At 43.7% G+C, this 26,989-nt stretch overlaps 1 protein-coding gene across 1 annotated transcript in view; it reads right to left on the reverse strand.

Moving 5' to 3' along the window:
• Positions 1 to 26,989, reverse strand: part of pkd1a (polycystic kidney disease 1a) — a gene marked incomplete at its 5' end in the record, with an annotated part of 160,009 nt that overhangs the window by 12,046 nt on the left and 120,974 nt on the right. Inside the window, 19 exons of the mRNA XM_080722718.1 lie at positions 153 to 276; positions 573 to 703; positions 5,483 to 5,622; positions 6,071 to 6,265; positions 7,456 to 7,658; positions 8,100 to 8,215; positions 8,633 to 8,711; positions 9,344 to 9,561; positions 11,198 to 11,247; positions 12,334 to 12,453; positions 12,634 to 12,760; positions 14,709 to 14,919; positions 17,669 to 17,812; positions 18,389 to 18,559; positions 19,431 to 19,626; positions 21,346 to 21,610; positions 23,192 to 23,360; positions 24,173 to 24,500; positions 26,899 to 26,987. Coding sequence (XP_080578844.1) covers positions 153 to 276; positions 573 to 703; positions 5,483 to 5,622; positions 6,071 to 6,265; positions 7,456 to 7,658; positions 8,100 to 8,215; positions 8,633 to 8,711; positions 9,344 to 9,561; positions 11,198 to 11,247; positions 12,334 to 12,453; positions 12,634 to 12,760; positions 14,709 to 14,919; positions 17,669 to 17,812; positions 18,389 to 18,559; positions 19,431 to 19,626; positions 21,346 to 21,610; positions 23,192 to 23,360; positions 24,173 to 24,500; positions 26,899 to 26,987 — 3,076 coding nt within the window. The remainder of the gene's footprint in view (positions 1 to 152; positions 277 to 572; positions 704 to 5,482; positions 5,623 to 6,070; positions 6,266 to 7,455; positions 7,659 to 8,099; positions 8,216 to 8,632; positions 8,712 to 9,343; positions 9,562 to 11,197; positions 11,248 to 12,333; positions 12,454 to 12,633; positions 12,761 to 14,708; positions 14,920 to 17,668; positions 17,813 to 18,388; positions 18,560 to 19,430; positions 19,627 to 21,345; positions 21,611 to 23,191; positions 23,361 to 24,172; positions 24,501 to 26,898; positions 26,988 to 26,989) is intronic.

Consider the following 26,989-nt stretch of genomic DNA (forward strand, 5'->3'; position numbering starts at 1 on the left):
ACCATGTACAAATGGATGACATGCCCAACATAAGGACGCCAGGTTAATGAGACAACGAATAACAATTTTGACTAAGAGAAGCTATCTAAATAGTGCAGAGTTTAAAAGGAAAACCCCTCACTCAAACCGTTGCTTTGCAGCCTTGTCCTTACCCATTATCATCAGCTGTGCTGGACAGAATGGGATTTTGGGTGCGTTTCGTTTGAACCTCGGCCCAGCCCTTTCTCCAAGTACAATTTGCTGGATCGTCACAGAGCGCGTCAAAACCAACAGAGCCTGGAAAAAGAAATGGGATATTCAGTGCGGTAAGATACTGTAGGAGTGAGCAACTCTCTGAGCACTTATAGTTGTCTGTAAGTGAGAGTTTTGGTACGGCCGACGATGACACACAAGAAGGAAGAAATTCAACAGTGTGAGCATCTTTGAAGGTCATCAAGCTGATATTACAGAGCATTCAGACTGAGGGCTTTGTTCACGGCCAGTGTAGGCCTATATACAGTGATATAACATGTTTGTGGTCGCTGGGTTTATAAACAATACAAACTGACAACAAAAAAGAAAATCAATCTCACCGCGCGTGTCTCTGACTTGTCGGAGTCTGAGCGTGCCCAGTAAAGTGCTCCCTGTCTCTTTCAAAAGGGCCGAGTCATTCATCAGGCGAGGCAACAAGGAGTTATTCAGCCACGATAGAACATCATCTCGACTGTGGGAGAGAGGAGTGTGTTCATTAAAAGAAATTGTTCAAAAACGTGATACCCACAGTGATACACACGCACACACACACACACACACACACACACACACACACACACACACACACCACACACACACACACACACACACACACACACACACACACACACACACACACACACACACACACACACACACTGTACACTGTACAATTTTTGTACTCTGTGTACATGGTGAAGGTTGTATGCACAATGTCTACATTGTGCGTGTTTGAACTGAAAACATCTTTGTAAGATATCTCCAAAGCGGAACAAACTTTTGATCGTAGTTTGAATTTACTTTCGTTTTATATTCTGTTCTCTAAAAGAGGACATTGTGTAGAGCAGGGGTCTTCAACGTTTTTCAGCTCAAGGACCCCCTTAGCTGAGAAAGAGAGCTATTGCATAACATTGTGTTGCAAACCTTGTCATAGATTTTTTAAAGTTCATCTCAACATAATAGTGATGCTCGGTCAAGTGCAAAGAATGTAAAGAAATGATTCTATCACAATCACACAAAGAATTGGGTTATCCTTTTACAGTAAACCAAGTGTATAACTGAATAATAAATAGACTAACAGGCTTTATTTTCCAGTAATGTTCACTTCACAGTACCATATCCCACTTAGACAGCTATTTCAACACATTCTCACACTCAGCACGAGTTGTGCCTTCCGTTTGCCAAGACTCTCCATCATCCTCAATGATAGTTTTTCAACCATGCATGGAAGCTGCCTGAAGCCCCAACTTCCACTTAGTCGGCACAAGGGAACATGTTGTACAGTGGTTCTCAAACCTTTTAATTTCAAGGACCCCCAGTTTGGTATGCATTAGGCCATGGACCCCCAAGGACCTCTGGGGGTCCCCGGACCCCACTTTGAGAACCACTGATGTAGTGAACATGAGCAAAACTACAAGACATGAACTTTCCTTCCTTCCACATGCTCTTAAAGACTAATATGCTCTCCAAGTACCACCATTATGACCTATCCCATTCTATTCAGCTATGCACAGTTCACACAGGAGGCAAATTAATTCCTAATAATATAATACTGTATATAAAAATATAAGAATAAATATTTTTCACAGTTGTCAACCAAAGTCATCAAAACTTGTATGTCCAATAACGTTTGTTTTGTATTTATAATTTAAAAAATGTTTAAAACTAGTGAAAATAGCTTATCTACAAGCACACAATGCCTCACACCGCTCTTGTGTTCTCTGCTAAAGAATGCTAATGCTAATGTTTCTATGGCGTGATATTTTGCTTGATTTAAAGTTTTTATGATATTCATATTGTAGGGATGAAAATCTATCTTCTTGTGTGATTCATATCTGCCTCCAATGTTAGCTTTTAAGTCAGTTACTTTGAGCGCTATTGTAGCTGTACTTTCTAAGTACTGTTCTTTGCATGACTTGTCCTTGAATAAATCCTTTCTCTCAAGAAATACTTTTCTATTCAGCAACATTTTCGATAAACTGTACCTAACTTTACCTTACTTATTTTCAATAGGCTGTCTGGTAGCACCCTGAGGAAGGCCGAAACGCGTGGGCTATTCAAATATGAACTAGCCACCATGTATTAAAGGCTTTTTAACTTTTAAAGAAGAGTACCTTGGTTTCCTTTTTTCTTTTTTCTTTTTTGATTCAGTTCCCTACCAAAGAGCACCTTCAGCACACTTTACTTTTTAGAATTTTCCGAGCACCCAGTCTTTTTCTTTCTGAGGCTGTCTGGTAGTGTTGAGACGAGTGCTTGTGGTGGCGCAGGGGTCATTTTCAACTGGGGAAAAATAATTGCCTATACCCAAGAAAAAAGAAAAAAGAAGAAGCACTACTCAGGTAAGCACTACTGATAACGTGTTAGTCAGTAGTGTGTGTGTAATTATTTTTACACACGGCCTATGACTAATATTAGGATAGGTCAGGGGTCGGCAACCCAAAATGTTGAAAGAGCCATATTGGACCAAAGAAACTAAAAACAAATCTGTCTGGAGCCGCAAAAAATTATAAAAGCCTTCGTCATTGTCGGGTGGAAACCTTGTATGTCCAAAATCTGCTGTTTTCACTACTTTTGTGCTTCAGTCTTGAATCACATCACATCAGGAATGCCAGAAAAACAATTGATAGAAAATAAAGGTGAATTTCGGTTGAAGTACTCCTTTAACTGTTCTGCTGCCGTTGACAGTCCTCACCGTCATTGAAAGGGTTAATACCATGGCGCCGTTGACGGTGAGGACTGTCAATCTTACTGTATATACAGTAAAGATATTATTACTTACTGTACATCGCTCCGGTCCCGCCCGCATCGGTAATGTCCGCGATTTGTTTACAACGCACGTCGGGCGTGCACGCGAAGTGAAGCTCCTCCATAGTAAATCCATTGAGAGGCCCATAAAGACACTTCAATAACTCATAAAAGACATTTTGTATACAAAGAGGGGTCTCCACTCTGCACACTCTAGACTCGGGATGGGCGCAGCCATGTTTCCCTTCTGGACCAACACTGTCATGTGACTAGATGACGTAATCGTTGCCGTCAAGTGATAATCCAAAAAAACAAAAACAACCCCCTTCCAGCCCTTCAAAATAATAGCGGCGGCCTATGGAGGAAACGGCGTGGCACAGAGGCACCAAGCAAACCTTCAGATTAAGAGGCAGTAGTTGTGTTAAGGCCCCTACACACTGCACCTTTTAGGAGCTTCGACAAGAGTCATTTTGAATTCAGTCCATTCAAAATGAATTGGAGCAAAGATAACATCTTTTATTTCTATTCTATTCTAGTTGCTGTCTGGGTATGTGCCTGGCTGTCCCTGAAGGTTACCGTTTATTTGGAACTCTGCTGCTAGACTGCTAACAAAAACAAAATACAGAGAACAACACATCGCTCCAAACTTCGCAAAATAAACTGTCTAGGCTACTGCTTAACCTTCCATCTAGGACTCATCTTGACCCTGATCATTTTGAAAGGGTACAGAGTACTACAGACAGAGTATAGCATCTTACAATGGGCCTGGTGTACACGATACACTACACCACTATGTTACCCATGTACCTGTCAAACTACTTCCAAAACGTCAAAGATGTCCACAAACACAACACCAGATGTTCTCCTACTATGCCACAAAAATGTGGAATACCGATGGCTTTAAAGGAGTGTAAATCCCCACCCTCCTTTAAAACCACTGCAACTCGAAACTGGTAAAAAGACAAAGTCAAAGCCCACCCAATCACAACCAGTCTAAACTAGACTGCTGGCTCCTTGTCCTTCCAATGATTTGACCATCATCTTATTCCACAGTATATTTTTTATTATTGTAGCAGCCTATAATGACTTAAAAAGTGATGGCAGTTTCCACTGTCTGGATGGTGATGGCAGATCTCTCCAATCTTGGAAAAGATCTCACGCCCCTGAAAGTTGGCTCCGGAGGGAGGAGAAAGGTTCCAGCAGCACTCGAAGATTCTATTTATATCACAGTCACAAAACACTAAGCTGTGGTCTGGAGTTAAGGAGATTGACCTAAAGCCAAATAACAGATTTTGTGATGCCAGCCTGTTCTCATCCGTGTCCCTCTGACCAGTGTATCTCGACAATGACGCCATTATCAACAATTTTAACAGTAACTTCCTGTCTTGCCGCTACCTCCATCGCAAACTTCTAAATTAGGATGCACGGCCGCGTGCTCAGTGAAAACACCCCCTCCATTAGGAGACAAATCAGACGATGCAGAAGAGCGGAACACAAATGGAAAGCCACTCTAAATGTACTAACTATCCTGGACCCTTATTAATTCCGCTCTTTCCCCCAAATTTTCAATGCAATTATTCCTCCACTCATCTAAGAATAGGACCATTAGGCTTCCAGGAAACATCAACTTGACATTTTGATTTCACCAAACATTCTCGATTCACTTGATCGTTCTGAACCCATTACTCTATTACAGTTTACAGTTTAGGCATTTAACTTTTAATCCAAAGAGACTTACAATAAGCAGGTAATAAATACATCAATATAATAAACAAGATAATATGTCAGTACATCAACAACAAAACAACAAATGCATAGGAATATCAATCTAGAAAAAATATAGCATAGGTAGACCACGCACCGAATCAGTAAAAAACTTCTAAAACCTAAAAATGCTATCTAGCTTCATGTGTGCTCATTGAGGGGAGGGGGAGTGTTACAGCAGTGCTATGGGTTTAGGTGGAGTCTGAAGAAGTGAGTCATCAGTCCACGGCGGAAGCTAGAGTGTGAGTCTGTTGTTCTAAGTGCGACAGGGAGTTTATTCCACAGTTTGGGGGCCAGGAGGGCAAATTGTCTAGGACGAGTGGATTTTTGTCCTGGGGTTTTTAGAGAGGGTTCTGTCAGCATCCCTGTGTTGGCTGGCCTGATCTGAGTGAATGGGTGGGGTTGTAGGGGTTGATCAGGCTCTTACCTCTATTTTTGTAGACACTTATTAATTCAGCTCTTTCCCCCACATTTCCTTCATTTAAAACCATGAAAAATGTCAATGCAATTATTCCTCCACTCATCTAAGAATAGGAACATTAGGCTTCCAGGAAACATCAACTCCCCTTGACATTTTGATTTCACCAAACATTCTCGATTCACTTAATTGTTCTGAACCCATTACTCTTATTAGCTCTTACCTCTATTATTTTTGTGCATGCATGCATTTTGTACTGCATGTGTGCTTATGTGCACATGCATATGTGTATGATGCACGTGTTGTGAAGGTGTAAAACAGTACCTGCTGATTTGGCTGTATTCAAGTGTTTGCAGACTGCGCTCCAGGTGTGTGCGCAGTCTCAGGCTGTGTGTGTCCTTGGCCGTGTCAGAGTAGTTGAGAAGCAGAACCACCAGCAGGAAGAACATGTACACCAGGAAGTTCTGCAGAAGAGAACCAAAGACAACCAAATGAACAATGTGACACAGATGTTCTACCATTTTGTACAGTCTACAAACGCCTCGCAACGCGAGGAGTTGTGAGCATGTAGATCTGCTATTTTCACAATTTCTGCTTCTAATATTTGACAATTTGGCCAATATTTAATTTGTCATTTCAGAGGTATTAACAAAATCAATAACCAAAGACAATGCATAGCTATTTTTTCCAGGACCTTCCAGGACCCTTGATAAATTCCAAAACTTTTCCAGTACTGGAAAAATATTTTTCTAATTTCAAAATATTTCCAGGAATTTCATGACCGTGGGAACCCTTATTATAGAAGGTTTCATGCACATGCTCTCTCATGCACTCACCTTGAGCATGGTGTGCATTATGAGGACCTAACACTCACCTTGAGCATGGTGTGCATAATGAGGACCTTCCACTCACCTTGAGCATGGTGTGCAGCATGTGGACCTTCCGGGCCTGCTGCCGGGCCTGGGACAGAGCGAAGCCCTGTGGCGGCCGGACCCTGGTGACCCGCTGCACCACCCTCTCCACCCGGGGGAACTCCACCAACACGTCCTGGTCCTCTGGTCGCAGCCGGCGCACCCACACCGCGTAGTAGCCCGCCTCACACAGCACCTGTAGGGAGACAGCAGTCAGTCCAGCCCCACTGCCATGGAGACTGGGCTTCCAGTCCTCAGCAACTCATTGACTTCTAACATTGTTTTTCAATTTATGACGTTCCCTGCCAGCTATTTCTCGTTTTCTTACCTAGTAAGATCGTGCACGGATGAACGCATGCCGTGCCACGGTGTCGTAGACAAAAGACAGCACGTTAATCCGTCGAGCCGTTCCAAAGCTATATAATAAGCTTATTTAGTTAGCACGTTTACACTGGGAGACATTACGCCACACAGGAAACAGAGATATGGGCGTTTTCCTGCAAAATTTAACATGGGAGAGAATGAGATCTGTTTTTTTATTACGCCTACTTCTTGTTTCTTGTTGGAAACCGGATCCGACTCTTTCGGGCTACAGCAATGCGCATCATCGCGATTATTAATTAAATGAAATAAAACAATAACTCTGGGAACTCTGGCCTGGCATTCAATGAGTTAAAAAAGCCGAACATGTTCGGGATAGGCACACTGGACTACGTTCCGGAAGCGGCGCTGAACATTTGGTGAACATTGGGGGGCTCAAAAATGTATTTTAAACCATTTTTAATGGAATATATCGTCGGACCATGTAAAATGGCTAGCTGGCTAGCGTAGGACGAGCCAGGACCACCCACGACTCTACAAGCAGCTCAGGGTAAGTCAATTAATAAAAAAAAAATTGTATTGGATTGAAATAAAGCCGAACATGTTCGGGATAGGCACAGAATGAGTTAATGAAATGAATTATTTTATCGGAGGCCTCAACGAAGCCCCGGTCTAGACGTCCATCCATGCCCGGGACTTAGACTCGGCCATCCACGGGCCGTATTCGCGCTAACGGCCGCATCGCGCCGCCCACTCCAATAATAAATCACATCTTTAGACAGGATTTTCTCCGGATTGTGTTCCCAGACCCAAAGAGAAAGTTTTTTGCGGCTGAAATAGCTTTAGATCGCGCTTTTAAATGGGTTAGAATTTTGGCTACGTGTCAGCTAGCTTCCTCCTCTCGTCCTCCATAGCATTGACTGGAGTGAAAACACAAGCCAGTTGGGGGAGGGTCAACGAAAGCTATAATGAAGGTCTATGGATACATTTCTGGCACTCTAGCGCCCCTTGTGGCCGGATGGCACTGTATGAGTTAAGTAAGTAAGAGCTTTTTCCAAAACTCACCTTGATAGGTTCCAGAAGCAAGCAGGAACACAGGAAACTGGCGAAACAGGAGATGAGCCACATCATGGCCACGCCCTGACTAAACCCACGGCCCGCCCACACCGACAGGCCATTGGCCAGAGCGATGGCGGTCCAGCTGCCCCATAGGGCGGCGCGTCCACACCAGGGAGGGAAGCGCCTCGGGCGACAGATGTCAGTCACAACTGAAGGAAGGAACAGGGCAAAGAGTATAACAATGAGAGAAAGACGCCTTGAAATATATTGTCACTGTCGGTTTCAAGTTTCAAATTTAATTTACGTCTTTTCATAAATTAAAGCCCTACTTTATCATACAAAAGTGTTGCATAAAACGAGTGAAAATAGCAGATCGTAGTTTAAATCATTTTTAAAATGATGAATACAAAACGAATGGTTTTGGACATACAAGGTTTCCACCCCACGATATATACTGTATTTGATTTCAAACATTCAAGTAAAATAACATTCTAAAGATATTTAAATATAGGATATTAAAATTGGTAGCAACTTTCAAAAATTATATTTCATATATTTGTGCTGTATATCTGTACCGTATATAGTCATGCTAATCACACGTGTAAACTTCCCTGACCTTACTGCTGACACGCACACGCACACGCACACACCTGTGTTGGATGTGAATGCAGTTTTTGGTGGGTCTCTTCTCACACATCCTGGAGGTAGAGGCTCATTTAGCTTCTGAAGGATAATTACTTCTGTTTTATCTCCAAAGATGCTGGATCTGAGACAGACACACACACACACACACACACACACACACACACACACACACACACACACACACACACACACACACACACACACACACACACACATACACACACACACACACACACCCATGAAATATGTATTTTATGTCCACATAAACAGAAGTACAAGAATGCCTAGTACAAGGACATATCGGTAAACACAGACAATAGGAGAACAGACAGTTACAAAGTGCCTATAAGGCAGAACTTGTTGAAGATTGTTACATACTTGACGCACTCACATGCACTCACATGCACGCACGCACGCACGCACGCACGCACGCACGCACGCACGCACGCACGCACGCACACACGCACACACACACACACACACACACACACACAATGAGTTTCAGGGCAGGGTATTTAGAGAGACAGATCAAACTTACAGGTCGGCCATCTCACTCTCATCTGGCTGTGGGAAGAAGTTCTGCCCGTCGGCCAGGATGTGCTTGATCAGGTCTTCATCTGTGTGTGTGTGTGTGTGTGTGTGTGTGTGTGTGTGTGTGTGTGTGTGTGTGTGTGTGTGTGTGTGTGTGTGTGGGTGTGTGTGTGTGTGTGTGTGTGTGTGTGTGTGTGTGTGTGTGTGTATGGGTGTGGGAGTACAATTAATGAGTAAGCGAGCAAATGCATGGACAGTAGCTGGGCCCACTTCAGACCATCTGACCACTTCAGTTAAGTGTCCAGACGGTGTGAAGTGGACACTCTATGCAGTTCTGTTAAATCACTGCAAACGTTCTTTGAACCAGCTATGCTGCACAGCAACCACTACCAGCAACCACCACCTGGAATTATTTTATACTTTGGCTATTGAAAAATTGCAGATATACAAGCTCACAGCACGGCACCAAGTGCTGCGCTGCGAGCTTGTAGATCTACTATTTTTTAAAAGACATTAGAAGACATTATAGAATCAGTTCAAAAATATTCAAAAGTTTGGCAATTTTTTTTCAAAAATAGCAGATCTACAAGCCTGTGAGCTTGTAGAGCTGCTATTTTTCATTTGTTAAAGCATACAATAATGGTTATATAATAATAATGTGTAGTAATGCATTCCCAGTCTTAATAGGCTAAGAACATAGTCCTAAAACCAGTGTTACCTGAAGAGGTGAAGTATTTGTTGCGTTGACCGGTGCCGTCCTCGTCCTCGGGGTTCATCATGTCCACCCCGAGGTGCCTGCTCCCCTGACCTCTCTTCAGCCTGGGCAGCCCCGCCGCCAGCCCCGCCCCTCCCACCATGCCAGACATGTCACTCAGCAGCTCCGGCCAATCTCTGTCCTCCGTGTCCTCGGGCTCAGCCATGTCCCAACTCTCAACGCTGCAAAGGAGAGAGAGAGAGAGAAAAAACACTTTCAAGCTACCTGGTGGAGACATGCAGTGAATATAAACTAACGTCTATTCTCAGGTTTCATATTCGGCCAATGCATTATTTATGAGAGAATTAATTGGAATTGTATAGCTACAATAACTGTCCAAACTACAATAAAGGAGCAAATAATCTAGCGTCCAACTCAGTGGCGCACTTGCTCAATTCTTTTGTTCAGTCAATTGTGTATTCAGGGCTAGGCATAAAAAAAAACGGTCCACCAGGACCGTTTTAATATCTACCCACACCACTTTTAAGATCTTAATTCACGCAGGTCCCCTTACAATTGGCACAACTTGTATCATTCGACGCTGATGAAGGCATAGTGCCGAAACACACCCCGTGTTCTGTCACCATCCTAAATTTAAATATTGAAGGACATATTGTAATGTGAGTGCTGGCATCATTTTTATTTTATTGAAGTTTTGGAGCCGTGTACGTACCAAACTTTCTTGTACCGTTCCTGATGATGTAGCTCAAAATATTGTAAAGATATCTTCAATAGTTGTCTCCCCACTGATTTACATTGCACAGGGAATTTGGTCTAAGTCAAGTCAAGTCAATTCAAACTTTATTTTAGGCACACAGGGGGTCCATAGTAAATACAGTCAACAACATTTGAAAAAGAAAAAAAGAAAAACAATAACACTACTTAGCAAACAAACTAATGCACACAAAGTGAATGTATAAAGTCAATCATCACCATGTTTGTTATTGTGCTCAGGTTTTGAAATGTTATACGCTGGCTACACTCTGCTTTGTTTCAGTTGGTTTGTGTGCTAATAGTCAATCTAAGGTTTGACCCAAAAGAAATTGCAATAGTAATGGTTCAAGGTTTTTTATTATCCTTAGGGTCATCCAAATAACATATTAAAAGTTGTGAATTATATATTTAGTGGATCAAGGTAAATTTAGGGGGTTCAAGTTTGGGTCCATTCACTTACTATACAGGAAAAAAGACCCCCAAAAAATCTTCTTTAAGTAGCATGTGAGGGGTCTAACTAGGGTTTTTTCATGATCCTGAATCCATTGCAAGCATTCGTTTTGCACAAAAAACATTCGTTGGGTTAAAACGGACACCACAAAACGGAGCTGACCCCAGAAAAGTGATGACTCATCACAATACCATAGTTCTATGGGTCCGTTTTTAGCCAGAGGAATGTTTTTTGTGCAAAACAAATGCTTGCAATGGATTCAGAATCATGAAAAACCCCTAGTTAGACCCCTCACATGCTACTTAAAGAAGATTTTTTTGGGGGTCTTTTTTTCCTGTATAGTAAGTGAATGGACCCAAACTTGAACCCCCTGAATTTACCTTGATCCACTAAATATATCATTCACAACTTTTAATATGTTATTTGGATGACCCTAAGGATCATAAAAAACCTTGAACCATTACTATTGCAATTTATTTTGGGTCAGGCCCCTTTTTAGCTTAGATTGACTGGCCTATAAAAGGATGACTTTAAGACCTGTATTAAAGTAGAGTGTAAATCAGCGGGGAGACTATTTTGGATGATCAAAGAAGCAACTATGGAAGACGTGTCTACCAAAGAGTAATTTAGCTTTACCCGCCTTCGCGGCTCACCTTTTGGTCGATGGAGTCGACAGGTCCACGTTGGTCTCCTCTGAGTTGGTCTGATGAAAGCAAACAGGGATAGGAAGAGAATAACAAAGAGAAAGGAGAGAAACATAATAGAGAGCGGTGTTAATGAGTTCACCAGGGACTGAAACTTTTTTAACCCATTCAGAACGGGTACACAGTATTGTGTATTATTATTTTATGCTTTAACTATTGAAAAATATCAGATATACAAGCTCGCAGCGCTGCACTCGGTGCCGCACTGTGAGCTTGTATATCTGCTATTTTTCACTGGTTAAAGAATTCAATAATTCTAGGCCTAAATGGGTTAAATTATTACCTTGCCTGTTCACACAGTTGAGTTTGGTTGTTAAACAGACCACACAGCCCAATCCAATCACGGTGTAAAAGAGGTCATAAAACACTATACTTATGTAACTTTTTCCCTATCATTATGTTTTTATCAATTTTTAATTCCCTCATGTCCCTGTCACTGATGACCTTACTAGTGGAGCGTGTAAAAACAACCTGTTTCCTCCGAAACGTGTGATCTCGTCAATCCGCTTGTTTTGGATTAGGTACGTGTGCGCAAGATATATGACCAGGGGTTACTTAAAGGGGAAAACCACCCATTTTCAATATTGAACTATGTCATTAAATATACCTTAAAGGTGTTCTGTGGAAATACAAAAAAAAGTTCCCCCCCTTCTGTGTTGCCTAGAACTGGAGGATTGATTTTGGGGTTTGTATTGCAAAGTACATGGGTGTGATGTCATCACAGTGTACTTTACAATACAAACCCCCAAAATCAATCCTTTAACATATTTTAGGCAATAAGGTTAAAGGAGATCCTTTTTTAATCGATATAATATTAAAATAATAAAAGGGTTTTGTATTTCGGGTGAAATGTCCAAAACCGCTCGCATTTTTCATTTTAAAAATAATCTAAACTAGTGAAAACAGCCGATCTACTGTGTACTTGTAGATCGGCTGTTTTCACTACTTTTGTGTGACAGCCTTGTATGATGAAGCAGGGCTTTACTTTGCGAAAGAACATGCAAATTTGAAACTTGGAGATACAAGGTTTCCACCCGACAACAACGATATGTGATTCTTTCAGTGTCTTCATGTCCCCATACTACCTCGCCAGGGATTCCGTTGAAGAAGAGGAAGGAGCTTCCTGCCATGGAGTTGTCCAAAAAGTCATCGATTTCCACTGACTCTTGGTCCACCTGTGGAGGGACCTGCTCCACAGACACACACTGGGACACACGCACACACACACACGCACACACGCACACACACACACACACACACACACACACACACACACACACACACTCAGTCAGCTTCTCTGTGTGATGGGTTGTGGCCATGATGCTCTATGAATGCCACGAAAAGCCCACGCTGGTACATTTGTACAGTGTATTTCTCATGTTTACCTTGCTGCGGCTCATCCTGAGCAGCGTGTAAGCGAGCAGGTACAGAGGATAGGCTATCAGACAGCTCACCAGACCCGCTGCTACTGTCTCGCCGTTTAATGACACCAGCTCAGACACTGCTCTGGGGCTGCCACACAGGAGAACATGCCGTATCAGTCACAATAGCATCGGTCACATCGTGTCACCTCACTTGGACGTGGCTTAAATCAGTGGTTCTCAACCTGTGGGTCGGGACCCCCCAGAGGGGTCCCCAAAATGATTTTGGAGGGTCCCCAGTAGGGTTGGGGGCGGTAACCGCCGTACCGCCGTACCGCCGTACCGCCGTACCGCGGTAAACCGAGGCCTACCGCGGTGTCATGGTCCTTACCGCGGTCAAAAAAGACAAAAAATAGTATATTTTTTTATTGAAAACAAGCGAGTTTTAAAACAGGGGAGAAGCGAGGACCGCATGCGCTCCATGCCGCTCTGCTCTGGGCCGTATACCACAGTTTGGAAGCCACATACAGTGTACGTCACTCGTGACTGTCCGAGTGGCTGCTGCCCTGCTGTGCAGGTCTGCAGCGTCGTAGGGGAGTACGGAACAGAGTAAACTTTCTCTGTAATCCACGACACAAGTATGTTAATACATACCTTGTGTTGTGGCTGTTTCTTTTTTTATTCATACGGATTACGAGCGGAGCGCGGGCCACGTGGACTAAAACCGAAAATGAAACTATTTTACTTTTTCAACCGCGACGCGCGATGAGCCCCGTCGGCGATTTTATAACCTTTTCTGTCAAGTCTTGTAACTAAAACCTGTATCAGCACTCAATCACTGCGTTTTGAGACGTGAGTTTACCAGTTATGGAGTTTACAGAATCACTGTAGCCTACACGATCCTGACTACCCGTCTCTCTCTTCTGGTTTGTTCACACACAGTAGCGTCAGTTCAGAAAAAGCTAAGGTATGGCAACATGACTGGTGTTGCCATACCTTAGCAACAGGCATGATATATTTATTTTAAGAAGTACATATAATATATCATTATATATACCTATAATATAATTATAATACCTTGTTAAAGTGACCATTTTGTTACATTTTGCATTTGTAGTTATTTTACTGTAATTTACCAACATAATAACCAGTAAAGATAGACAAAGAGACATTTATGGATTTACATTTAGAACTAACTTTTATCTCCCCCCCCTGGACCCAGGCCTGTAAGGCAGCTGCATATCCCTGCCATACCCAATTGACGCCCCTGTTCACACACAGCTGTGTGAAAAGTACGGAGCCTATGTTACTATGGTAACCCGACAGGGCACAGATCTAAAACACGTCGCATCCGCGACGCGTATCTGATATACTCTATGGTTCTGAGCTTGTAGATCTGCTCCTTTTAAAGCCAGACCCGCTGTGCTGTACGGAGAAGTATAACTCGGGCAGTCAGGCTGTGGAGAGGCGACTTTTGGGAAGATGATTGCAATATTTTGGCTTATCGCCGAACCTTAATTAATAGATACGGGGGTGCGGTAATTACCGCAGTACCGGCGGTAAATGGGAAGACGGTAATCGCGGTAACAAAATGTCGATACCGCCCCAGGCCTAGTCCCCAGATGATCAACCTAATGTGAAACATTGTTTTCTCACTCAACAGTGAAGAAACCAATATAAAGTTTAAGTGTATAGAGGGTATCTGGACATTTCATAGTGACAATTTAAGGACTTTTTAATACCTCTAAAATGACTAATGATACATCGGTCAAATTTAGAGGCTGAAATTGTGAAAATAGACGATCTACATGCTCACAACGGCTCGCAAGGCTAGGCGTTGTGAGCATGTAAATCTGTTATTTTCACAATAGAACCGTGTAATACAAAATGTAATGCCTCAACTCTTAGAGCTCGTCAGGGTGGGGGGGTCCCCAGTTAAAATATGATTATTTGGGGGTCGCAGCCTGAAAAGGTTGAGAACCACTGGCTTAAATTACAAAAATGCTTAAATTCTGGACCTTGGGATCAACAGTACTCGTGGCATTTCTCGGTGAAAGCACACGTACATGCCACACGCTCACGCACACACACTCCTGTACCTAAATCTCCTGTCTGCCACGGTGCTGTACCACAGCGTGTTGGCCAACAGACAGAGCTGCAGCAGCACAGCGCAGCATGTCGCCCTCTGTAGCCGGGTGAAGGGACTGCGGGTGGGACGCTCCCATAGTGACAGCCACAGGTGGCTCTCGCACACCGCCCTCTGCAGCTCACAAACCAGGAGGTGGGGCAACCGAACAAGCTCCGCCTCTTCTGCGGGTCACAGGAAACAAGGGGTTAGGGGTTGGACCATTATATGTATATTAGGGCATTAACCAAAACATCGACAAATCAACTCAATCGCAGCGGCGTAGGAACGGCCGGGGACACGTACGTTTTGTCCCCCGTGGGCCGCGGACCACCAGTTGGGCTGCCGCGACACTGAAATCCAAAAAGGAGAGGAAAAAAGCCTCAAATAGGGCCGGCACTAGGACCACGCGGACGATATGTGCGCACAACCGGTCTGGCCGACACGCAGTCACCAGTGACCAGTCTCACCGCCCATCGGCCCTAATAGAGACAACTGGGCCGGCCCGGTCCATTTTACATTGTTATTAAGGGGGGGTGGTGGAGTGATTGTGAATGGTAGAGGGAGGTTAGGTAGAGACTCCATTCCCCCTGCTCAAGTGGTTTGCTCCGTGTCAACGTAACCCGTTCAAAAAATGGTGGCGGGATAGAGGACCAGTGTCCAGTGCTCAACCCTTAATATTATAACTCTATGGCTCAACCGTGCGTGCAAATTGCGGAGAAAGTAAGAGATAAAAAACGAAAATATCTGGAGGCAGATGCAGCCCAGCAGCAGCCTACTGTACTGAAAATAATTATTTTGTCAGCGAGGACGAGGAGGCGTCGCTACCGGCCAGTAGTGCTGTCTACATCGGATGGTCTACCCACAGCCAAATCACCTATTGTCGGGGAAGTGGAGCTATCAGACAGTGCATTATTATTACTAGAAGCTCGGCCGCCCGAAACAACGTTGGAACGGCCGCGGCCCAAGAAGGAATAGGTGATGATGATGATGAACACGGAGCTTTATGGCAATGGAAAAAGAGACTCTTGTGTGTTTGTTGAATAAGGACTGCATCGTCGCGGAGAATAGCGCACTGCTGCCACCCGTTTCGGATTATATCATTCCATACGATGGCCGCTTATCACGTTTTGTGCACCACGCACTGCGACGGATGCTCATTCAATAAGGTAGAATATATAAACAAGTAGTTTATTATTCTATTCTAATTGCATTGTGCCTTTGGTCAATTTGTTGGGCACCACTTGGGCATGTCTAAGCAGCTCTCCACTGTGCGTCTTTACGCACAGTGCCAGCACTGTGTTGGTGTGTGCGTTGTGTTACAATGATAGTGCTTTAGTTTTGGCTGCATGGTCTTTGCGTGTGAATTTGAACTTGATGTGAGTTGTGCAGTGGTCAGTTATTTCCGTCTGGTTTTGAACATGTGTCATGTGTCTGTGGTGTGTGAGGCTGACCAACACACACTGTTGGTGATATTAAGTTTAACACTGTCCTGGTAGTGTGTGTGTGTGTGTGTGTGTGTGTGTGTGTGTGTGTGTGTGTGTGTGTGTGTGTGTGTGTGTGTGTGTGTGTGTGTGTGTGTGTGTGTGTGTGTGACTGTCTGTGTGTAGTGTGCACGTATGTACATGCTGCGCTGTGTGCTAACACACCAGAACCGACCTGGAAATGCACACAGAAACCCAAACCGAACCGAATTTTCGGCCGATCCAACCCGACCCGATCCGATTTTTCGGCGGCCGACACAGTCGGCCGCGAATGAGACCGAAGTGGGCCGTTGTGGGCTGGGCCGGTCCAAATCGGACCCCCGTACCTGGGGACCTACGAATACGCCTATGCAATCGACTTGATTACACAAGTCGACTCTCATCAGGGAAAGTCGAAAGTTGAAGGAGAAAAAAAAGAGGAAAAAGAGACATTTTAGGCTGCATGCCTAGGTGCCTGTTTCATGTAATCAATTCCCCAAATGTGTTAATTTGGGAACCGCTCTGTCTCAGCGCATGTTTCAGTTCATTCGTACCTCTTATTTGTTGGCTGGTGACTGTGGTGAGACGTGTGGTACGCTCCTAGCGAGACATTTAACTTCACCCGACCACCGCAAAGGACGGCATTGCGCGCCGAGAACAGCTGACTGAAGGCTACAAGCTTCACTGCTTCACTCAGTATACAAGTCAATCACATTGCGTCGCTGATGTGCTATTCTCTGCTATTCGCTTGTAGATCGACCCCTACTCCAATATGATGACGTCATAAAATGATTGGATCGATTCAACTTCAACTTTACTGTAAGTCGAGTCGACTTGAAATAAAATTGAGTTAATGTACAGTATATACATATTTGATTCTAGCAATCCATACTGCGACCAGAGCAGTCAGTCAGGCTCTCCTCTGCTTCTCTGGAAGCGTTCTACTGTTTTAACTAATTTGCTGCCATGGCCGAGGAGCCCGAAAAAATCCCGCTGTACGGAATTTTTTTTGAAAAAAAAAAAAAAAAAAAAAGAATTGACCCCAAAAAATGTAGTAGGCATGATAGCAATCGCGAAATTGCATGTTTAACCCCCATAGCAACCCCATCTTTCAAACATGGCAGCCATCTTTGTTTACATTTTAGGAAAACATAATGGCTGCTATCTCATGAATGCCTGAACGGATTTCCATTCGGATTTTTTTGTTTGAAAGCTGTGAGCAATATGGACACACGTGGTGCATTATCTAGGCATGGGTGTGCATGATCCGTGCACTATGAATTACATGGAAGTCAATGAGAACACAGCTTTACTGCGACCAACGAGAATTATACAGCGGAGGGCTCACTCGTCTAATAACTTATGATTCATGAGTCGCCTGCCCAGCGCCCACCGTGTCAAATTCCTCGCACGAGCCACTTCATTTGTCCAATAAACGCCAATGCTGAGAAGACAACGTTTCCCCTCATACCTGAGGCCTCCACCTCGATGTCCACCCGTCCGTCTGTCCTCTCGTTGTCCACTGACAGCCACTCTTTGACCAGGAAGAAGTAGCTGCTTCCTGTCTGCAGGTCCTTTACCATCACGTACTGCAGCATCCATGCTGGGGACAGACCTGGAGGTGAGGGAGTTAATGAGCTCTTAGACATAGTCAGGGGTGTCACTGCTGTCACACCAAATTCTGGGCACTGGGTGCAAGGATTCACTGTGTTATTTTGTGCTTAAAAATAGCAGATATACAAGCTCACAGTGCGGCACCGAGTGCAGTGCTGCGAGCTTGTAGATCTGCTATTTTTTTTTTTAATGGTGAACCTTTTTAGAAAAACCTATGTTTCTATGTCAGTGGTGCTCAAACATTTTTATGTGAAGGACCCTCAAAATTATATGTATTTGGCCATCTCAAAATATTTAGTTCCATTGACCCCCCAGAAGCAAAATTTGAGTTACAAATGTTCACTTAAAAATACATACATTCAAAGATTTGCACACATTTTCATGACTTTTCAAAAATAGCTAAAGTATAAAATAATTAAGGCCCCTCCACCTTGGGCCCTAGTAACTCAGTCCCTGTGTGTGTGTGTGTGTGTGTGTGTGTGTGTGTGTGTGTGTGTGTGTGTGTGTGTGTGTGTGTGTGTGTGTGTGTGTGTGTGTGTGTGTGTGTTAGAGAGAGAATGTGCGTGCGTGTGTGCACCTTTATTATCGTGCCAAACTCGTATTTTCCAGATGTTGCCTAGGCTGGAATCGGTGGCGATATGGAAAATGTCGAGGGCATTGCGAGTGAAGGCTCCTCTGCTGTCTAGATGGCGGTGTCCACTGCGGCTCTCCCGCCCATGCAGACTGATCCCCACGTGGGCTGTGGTACCTGGGGAGGAGGGACAGGGGCAGGTCAGAGAAACGGTGATACTATCATTTCAGTGGTGGACAAAGTACTCAACCGTAACACTTTTAGTGCCTTTATTTTTGTAATCATCCAAACGCAAGTGTGCCACCCATTCACTGCGCTTTATTTTGAAGAGCCCCGGAAGCCACGATCGTGTCCATGTCCCCGGATGTTGACCAGCTTGTTTACTTTCACACAGAGAACAAAGATTCTAAGGCTGCATTCACACTAAAGAGTGATATACCCTCTCCTTGTCCTTTGAGAATGAGGGGGGGAGGGAGTTGTCTCTATGGAAGTCACATGGTTTCATGCATCTTCCGAGCCTCTTGGCTTGGATCAAGCTTGATTCAAGCCAAGAGGATCGAAAAAGAGTCATGGAACCATGTGACTTCCATAGAGAATGAATTGGACGACACCCTCCTCCCCTCATTTCATTCTCAAAGGACAAGGAGAGGGTATATGACTTTACTGTTTGTAGGAAGCCTAACCGTGGCCGACCGCCCCATTTCAAGTGACAATTTAAGGACTTTTTTAATACCTCTAAAATGACGAATTAAACATTGGCCAAATTGTCAATTATTAGAGGCAGAAATTTTGAAACTAGCCGATCTAAATGCTCACAACGCCTCGCAACGCGAGGAGTTGTGAGCATGTAGATCTGCTATTTTCACAATAGAACCGTGTTATACAAAATGTAATGCCTCAACTCTTGCAACTACAAGTGCTCGTCAGGGTGGGGGGTCCCCAGTTCAAATATGATTATTTTGGGGGTCACGGCCTGACAAGGTTGAGGACCACTGGCCTAAGACGCTGATGCTCATCGCTCACCCTTTTGCACTCTGGCCACACTCACCTGCGCCTCGTCCCCAGCCGGTCTTCACCTGGATCTCATACTTAAAGAGTCCGTCTCGGCCACAAAGGGGAACCACGCCGGCCCGGCGCAGGTCCATCTGGTCCACCTTGTGCAGGATGGCCGCGGCGACAAGGTAGCAGAGCACGCCCAGCACGCACACCAACGTTACCACCAGGCTCGGGGCTCCAGAGCGCTCCTAAGGCACACAGGTAAACACAGTATAGGCCAGGGGTCTTCAACAGGGTGTCCTCAGAGTTACTACAGGGGGGCCGCCAAATCTTTGTGTGATAGGATAATTATTTTCAATTAACAACTTGAACCCTCGCATCCCTATTCTGTAGAGAACTTTAGCCAAAAATAGGTTTGGTGTAGAGGTAAAAAAAAAAGATCAGACCAAATACAGAGTGAAATTTACTAAGTATCAACGTGTTAAATGTCTGAAAAAATAAAATAAAAACATCATCAGCTTATACTAGATCTGCTGTTTTTGCTCATTTTGAAAATGTAGTAAAGGTGATTCATTCTGTCTGTGGGTTTTATAAATATTGAACCAGTAAAAAGTACAAACAAGAGCTTTTGACTAAAAATAACGCCATAGGATCCATTGGAAACAATATAGTATTCTTTAACATTTCCAGAAAAGTAGTAGTTTTGGACAAGGTTTCCACCCGACAGCATCACAACACTCGCAGATGGCTCGTCTCACAGGGCTGCCCAAAATTATGATGAAAACACGACACGATTATCATTTTTACTACTATCATTCTCAGTAGGATACAGATGTAAAAGTGCTCTAAAGGTGATGCTCCAATTAAATAAGGTGTTCAGAATCCCTGCCTTACAAAATGAGGTCATACATCAGAGAAAGGATTTCTTTAATCATACCCCCATTGAAACATTGAAAACACAGAGACACCATCATTACCCCCTTTTCTCTCTCTCTCTGTGTGTGTGTGTGCGTGTGCGCGCGCATGCGTCTGTGTTTGTGTCTACATTTTGGGATAACAAACTGTGCGTCTGTCTGTGTGTACTCTTCACGCACATACACATGCTCTTTCAAGATAGGATTGTGAGGGTGTTCATTCAGGTGTCATAGCAGCAACAGCATTAAGAATGAAACACAGGAGAGCTGGGGAGTCAAGAACCAAAACAAGATAAGAATAAAAATAAGAAATGATAGATAGAAGATACATAAAAAAGAAATAATAAGCTGCTTGCCTTAGATATCTGCACTGGATCCCTGAATGAGTGATGAATGAGTGAACATAATGTGCAGTCTACCAATAAATATATATAGACCATCAACATGCCATTTCAATTTAGGCATGATTGGATGTTCGTGCGTTCGTACTCCTTGGAATTCGAAAACTCAGGCTGAGAGTTACTGTGTCTATATATTGTCCTGTTTATTGTGTATTGTTTGTTCTTGTACTTAGGTTCTGTGTACACTGTTGTTTTAAATGTGCTCCATGAAGCGGATTGGATAGGATTGGATTGGATTGGATAGGCTCCACACACACATTTTTGAGTGGAAATATATCGTCACTGTCGGGCAGAAACCTTGTATCTCCAAGTTTCAAATTTGTATGTTTTTTCGTAAAGCAAAGCCCTGCTTCATCATACTGTACAAGACCGTCGCACAAAAGTAGTGAAAACAGCAGATCCACAAGCACACAACGCCTCGCGGTGCGAGGCGTTGTGTGCTTGTGGATCGGCTGTTTTCGCTAGTTGAGTTCATTTTTTAAATGATAAATACGAAACAAGCGGTTTTGGACATACAAGGTTTCCACCCGACAACGACGATATATAAATGATCTGTCAACAGACCTCCAACAGTGAGTATCTGGACAAATATACGCACTTCTCATCAAAAGGCGTCTATATTTGTGTCTATATGAGTGTGTGACATACTGACCGGCACAATGAAGCTGACAGCGTTGGACGGAACAAACAGGCCTGCCGCGAATACCGTGAGGTGCCTGGTCCGGCAGACGGCCCTGCTGGCGTTGGTCTCGGCCAGGGGGACCATGCCGTCTGTCCTCCACTGCTTCTCGCTCTCACTGAAATACTGGCACAGAGACGCAAACACCCCCACGTCCAAACGCACCGACCCAGAGCCAGAGCCAGGGCCGCAAGCAGCCGTCACGTTGACAAAGTAATCCAGCGTGGTGTCATAGGACCTGGGTATGAAAAAAAAACAAATAGCAGTTGTTTAACTAGTTTTTGACGGGTGGAAACCTTTTTTATTCATCCTAAAAAAAATCAAACCAAGTTTGAAGTGAGCGGTGGACGTGACCAGTTCATTTCGTTGAACTATACTCCGTGTGCGTGTGTGTGTGTGTGTGTGTGTGTGTGTGTGTGTGTGTGTGTGTGTGTGTGTGTGTGTGTGTGTGTGTGTGCCTGGCCTGCTCAACAGCCCCACTTGGTCACCCAGGAGTATTGCAGCTCATGCTACAGACAAACATACATAGTAACATAACTACACACACAGTCACGCATAGGAGACGGTGTGACCACCGCTCAAAAACTGCGGATCTTCAAGCACACAACGCCTCGCAGTGTGCTTGTAGATTGGCTATTTTCACTAGTTTTGTATTTTTGTCAACAGTCTTATATGATGAGGCAGGGCTTTACTTTACGAAAAAACGTACAACTTTGAAACTTGGAGATACGAGGTTTCTGCCTGACAGTGACGGTTTGTTTTTGTTGGTGTGAGATCTACTTTTTAGTTTACCATTGGCTAAGTTGAGGAGGGTTAGCTGCAAGAGTCAAGGACTCATTGAAAAAGATGGAGCAAAAGGATGTAAACAACATTTCCTCCTGAGTTCCTCCTTATGAGCCCATTTGTTGAAGTGACCATGACTATATTGGTTCTATGTGTTAAATAAGCTCACACAGCGCGAGTTCATATACAGTGTGAGCTTTCAAGTAGTAAGTAGCCATGACAACCAACGCTTCCTGAGCCATTGTGGCCCTTAAGGGCAGGAGCCTAGGAAGGCATTGGGTCCCATTCTGACGGTCTTTCTTCAGTATGAACCGGCTGGGGAAATTAACCCCGACCTCACAATCTCAGGTTAGACACTCTAACCACAAGGCCTCTGAGCTGCTCATGCTTTCACATAGTTCTCCAAATATCCCCAAAAGAGTTCTTTTTTTAACCCATTTAGAATGGGTACACATTATTGTGTATCATTAGTTTTTTACAAGCTCACACTGCGAGCTTGTAGATCTGCTATTTTTGGAAAATCGTGAAAATTAGAATTTTGACCCGATTCTATAGGTGTCTTTTGAATCCTTCTAAGAATTTTTTGAAAAACCTATGTTTCTATGTCAGCAATCTGGCCAGCCATCGTCAAAGAAAAGGTCCTTTTTCACTTAAATGGAGCTCAGTTAGTCTGTTCTTGAGAGACTACTATGTCAGTGGTGCTCATACTTTTCCATGTGAAGGAACCCCAAAATGATATGTATTTGGCCACGGACCCCCATCTCAAAATATTTAGTTCCAAGGACCCCCCCAGAAGCAAAATTTGAGGTACAAACGTTCGCTTTGAAAATACATATTCAAAGATTTGCACACATTTCCACGACTTTTTCAAAAATAGCAGATCTACAAGCTCGCAGCGCGCTATTTTTCCACTGGTTAAAGCATTCAATAATTCTAGGCCTAAATGGGTTTTTAAAGGACACAACTGCAATTACTTATAAGTGCCTTGTCTCTTTGCACCACTGATGAAATGTAATCAAGATCGAAGGCCACTTACTCTGGTGACAGGAAGAAGGTGTAGTTCCTGTGGTCCAGGTCCAGCCCCCTGGTCATGCTGAATGTGATGCGTTTCCTGTCTGTGTTGTTGAACTCGTTGGGTCGGTCGTGGGAGTGGAGGTAGGCCATGATGTAGGGCTCCTCGGTGTCCTCTGCTCGCTCAGGGTTTTCTGCAGTGCCCCAAGAAGATGAAAGAAACATTATGCTTTAAGCCATTTAGGCCTAGAATTATTGAATGCTTTAGCTATTGAAAAATAGCAGTTATACAAGCTCACAGCGGGCGAGCTTGTAGATCTGCTCAATTTTGAGTTATTTGTACTTTACTTGAGTAATTCCAATTTCCAATAATTTATTTCTACTCCACTACCATTTGTTACTAGTTACTTTATAGATTTTGATTGTTATTACAAAACATACATTAAAAACCTCAGTCCTGTATAGATTTCGGCCATTTGAAAAATAACCGATCTACGAGCTCACAATGCGTCGCGATGGGACTCATTGTGAACTTGCACCACAAGTACTTTTGGTACTTTAATTACATTTTGACATCAATACTTTTGCACTTTTACTCAAATAAAGTTTGAATTCCAGACTTCTACTCATAAGAGAGTATTTCTGCATTGCAGTATTGACACTTTAACTTACTTTAAAAACTTTAACCGCTGACACGCCCCAAAATTATAATAGTATGCATGATACAGTAGGTCACGTGGTCTCTCTGAAAACTGTCTGAAACAGTCTGAAACTCATGTCACAGTGTAATCTCCCCCTCGCTCCCCAACAACAGCTGACCAGTACAGTAAGTAGTACTACAGTACAGTCAATTAATTTGATTGGCTTAAAATGTGCGCATTCCCACAATGACATCATAAAAATATTAACTCATAATTTAAGATGACTTTTTAAAGTGACAGTACCCCATTAGGTGACAGTACCCCTTTAAATAGAATATGTGTGTGCATTCTCCACGACTGCCTACCGTTCAGCGAGGTGAAGTTGAGCTGGACAAACAGCCCAGCCTGCCGGTTGGAGTTTCCCGTGCTGACCCTGACGATGACGGAGTCACAGTGGCTGATGTTGACGGCGCCGGCCGTGGGGACCCCCGTCGCTCCCGACCCGTCGGCCCCCGCTTCCCCGCCACCGCCGCCGGCACTCCCGTTGTTCACGGCGACGGTGATGGCCTGGCTGTCGTCCAGCCCGGAGATGGGGATCTGCGTGCCGTTCTCCGTGCGGAACTCCATGGAGGCCACCTCGGTGGAGATGGTGTAGTTGGCCACGTAGTTGAAGGGGAACGGGTTTGGCTCCATCTGGGAGTGGTGGGGTGGAGGGGAGAGGAGGAGGGCAGCAGAGAGAGTTATGATCGAGATCGACCATTACTGGTCCATTTGGTTACAGGTTTGAACTCTCAAGAGTTAAATTAACTAGAATTTTAAGGCATACTTCTTTTGTGTGGCCCAGAGAAAGTGAAAGTGAGCCACAACACCAGAGGGAGCGCACACAATGATCTGCTAACACAAACCCATAAGACAAATATGGTTAAATTCTTAGCCATTTCCCGATCCTGAACATATAGATTATTGAATGTTTTTCAATAGATTTTTCAATAGATTATTGAATGTTTTCTTTACTTGCTATTTATTATGTCCATGAATTAAATACAGAGGGCTTCCAACGTAAAAAAGACCGTAAAAAGTCTTATTTGGGATGTTCCTTTTAGGCAGGGTGTTTAACTGTACTTGTACTGTACTACCTTTCAATTGTATTGACTATACTTGTACTGTTCTCCATTTTTGTCTAATAAAATAATCAATCAATGTATGAATCGGCGTGCAGGCACGTGTGTGTATTGTTCCTGCTTGCATCTAATGTTTGTGTGTATGCCCTTGCTAGCATCTAGTATGCAGGGTTTCCTGCAGCACTTTACAGGCCAGGCGCCCCGCCCGGCCTGAAAACCCCCCCGCCCCCCCTAGGGTGTAAAAAAAAAATTTTTTTTTTTTTTTTTTTTCCAAAAAAATTTTTTTTCTCAAAAAAACTTTTTGGACCTCCAACAATGTACTAGGCATGATCGCGATCGCGAAATTGCATGTTTAACCCCCATACCAACCCTATCTTTCAAACATGGCAGCCATGTTTGTTTACATTTGAAGAAAACATAAGGGCTGGTATCTCCTGAATGCCTGAACGGAAGCGGATTTTAAGCCGAGAAGAATGGCATGCAGTGACAAGTCATGTACACTTTGTCAACACTAGCATAAGGCCTGTTACCTCCTCAGCTCATGATTGACAATTGTTCTTTTTCTGTGCCAAGGGTTCACTTCCCAAACTGTGCTGGTTGATTAACTTGATTAAAAAAAAGTTAATTCTGTGACAAAATGTTGAATAAATGTCAGAATGACGATAGCAAGTAGTTTGTTTTCCATCATCACACCAACTGTTATCATGATGTTTGTGGTTTGAAAATACCTGATTGATTAAGACACTTCTCTTAACTTGTTAACATTTTTAGGCCAAAAATGATTTAAAAAAATGGCAAAGATAAGAATTAATAACTCTAATAAATTAATTAATTATCAAAAATTTTTGATAATTGGCGCGCCCGCATTGGCGCGCCCGCGCTTCGCGCGGTCGCAATGTGGTCCCCCCTGGTCAAGACTTTTTTCTGCAGGAAACCCTGGTATGCATGTCTGCACGTGTTTACACGTGCGCACGCTTCTGAGCTGAAGGACGTGTGGCTATTGTCTTCCTTGAGGTAATAATGGTCGCTGGTGAAGGAATTCTCACATTAACAATAGACCTGCCTGCCACAGTTAATTGGTACAGTTTAATTCAGTGACAACGAGCGTACGCATAGGGGAGAACGGGGTAAGATGAACCACTTTTTGCTTAAGTTGCCCTGGTAGCAAGAAAAAGTGAGATGGCAGTAAAATCTTAACATCCAGACATATTTCAGGATGTCTGCTATCATTTTATTCACTTATTAAAAAAAGTGGTCATGTGCTTCAACTTGCCCTAGGTTAGGGGTAAGTTGACCCACGTGATATTCTAAACTTTAACAGTTTAAACTTGAACAAATAATGTATTTATTTTTCTTATCAGAAATATTATTAAGTAAAAAATGTACTTCGACCAGCAAAAAGCACTTTTTGGGGTAGAAATATGCTTTCCACTTTGCCCATGTGCCTGTCAACTCCACAGCCAGGTGGAAATGATGTTTGTGTTCTTATTTCAAGGTCAAATGACAACTCATGTGTATAGTTTTAAAGATACGTGCGTGTCGGAGGGAATAATCATAGATGCCATCCAAAAAATAATAATGGCGAACACACCACTGGTATCTTGTCAGTATCATGGTCAGTATGATGTCAGTGTAATGGTTATTATCATGTCAGTATCATGCCAATATCATGGTCAGTATCATGTCAGTATCACGTCACCTCACTATGTTTGTTTGCAAGTGCGTGTGCTCTTTCTAGCATCAGGCATGCACGTGTCTGTGTGTGTTTGCGTGTGTGTGTGCTGTGTGCGCTACTGCTAGCATCTAATATGTGTGACAGTGGGTGTTCTGATAGGGGACTGTGTGAACGCCCCTAGGGCTTTTGTTCAATCGTTGTTGTGACTGACACGCTTTTTGGCTGGCGACTAAAGGAAAAGTTCAAAAGCAGAGCAGGAGCGCTCCATGCTGAGCCGTGAAGCATCACGACCAACCTGAAACAGGAGCTGCATGATGCTGTTTCCCGCGGCTGCTCGACCCAGACTGTTGTTGAAAGCTCTGGGGATGGAGAAGCGCTGGCAATCT

The sequence above is a fragment of the Nannobrachium achirus genome, assembly GCF_963921795.1.
Source record: "Nannobrachium achirus genome assembly, chromosome: 3".
NCBI classification, from domain to species: domain Eukaryota; kingdom Metazoa; phylum Chordata; class Actinopteri; order Myctophiformes; family Myctophidae; genus Nannobrachium; species Nannobrachium achirus.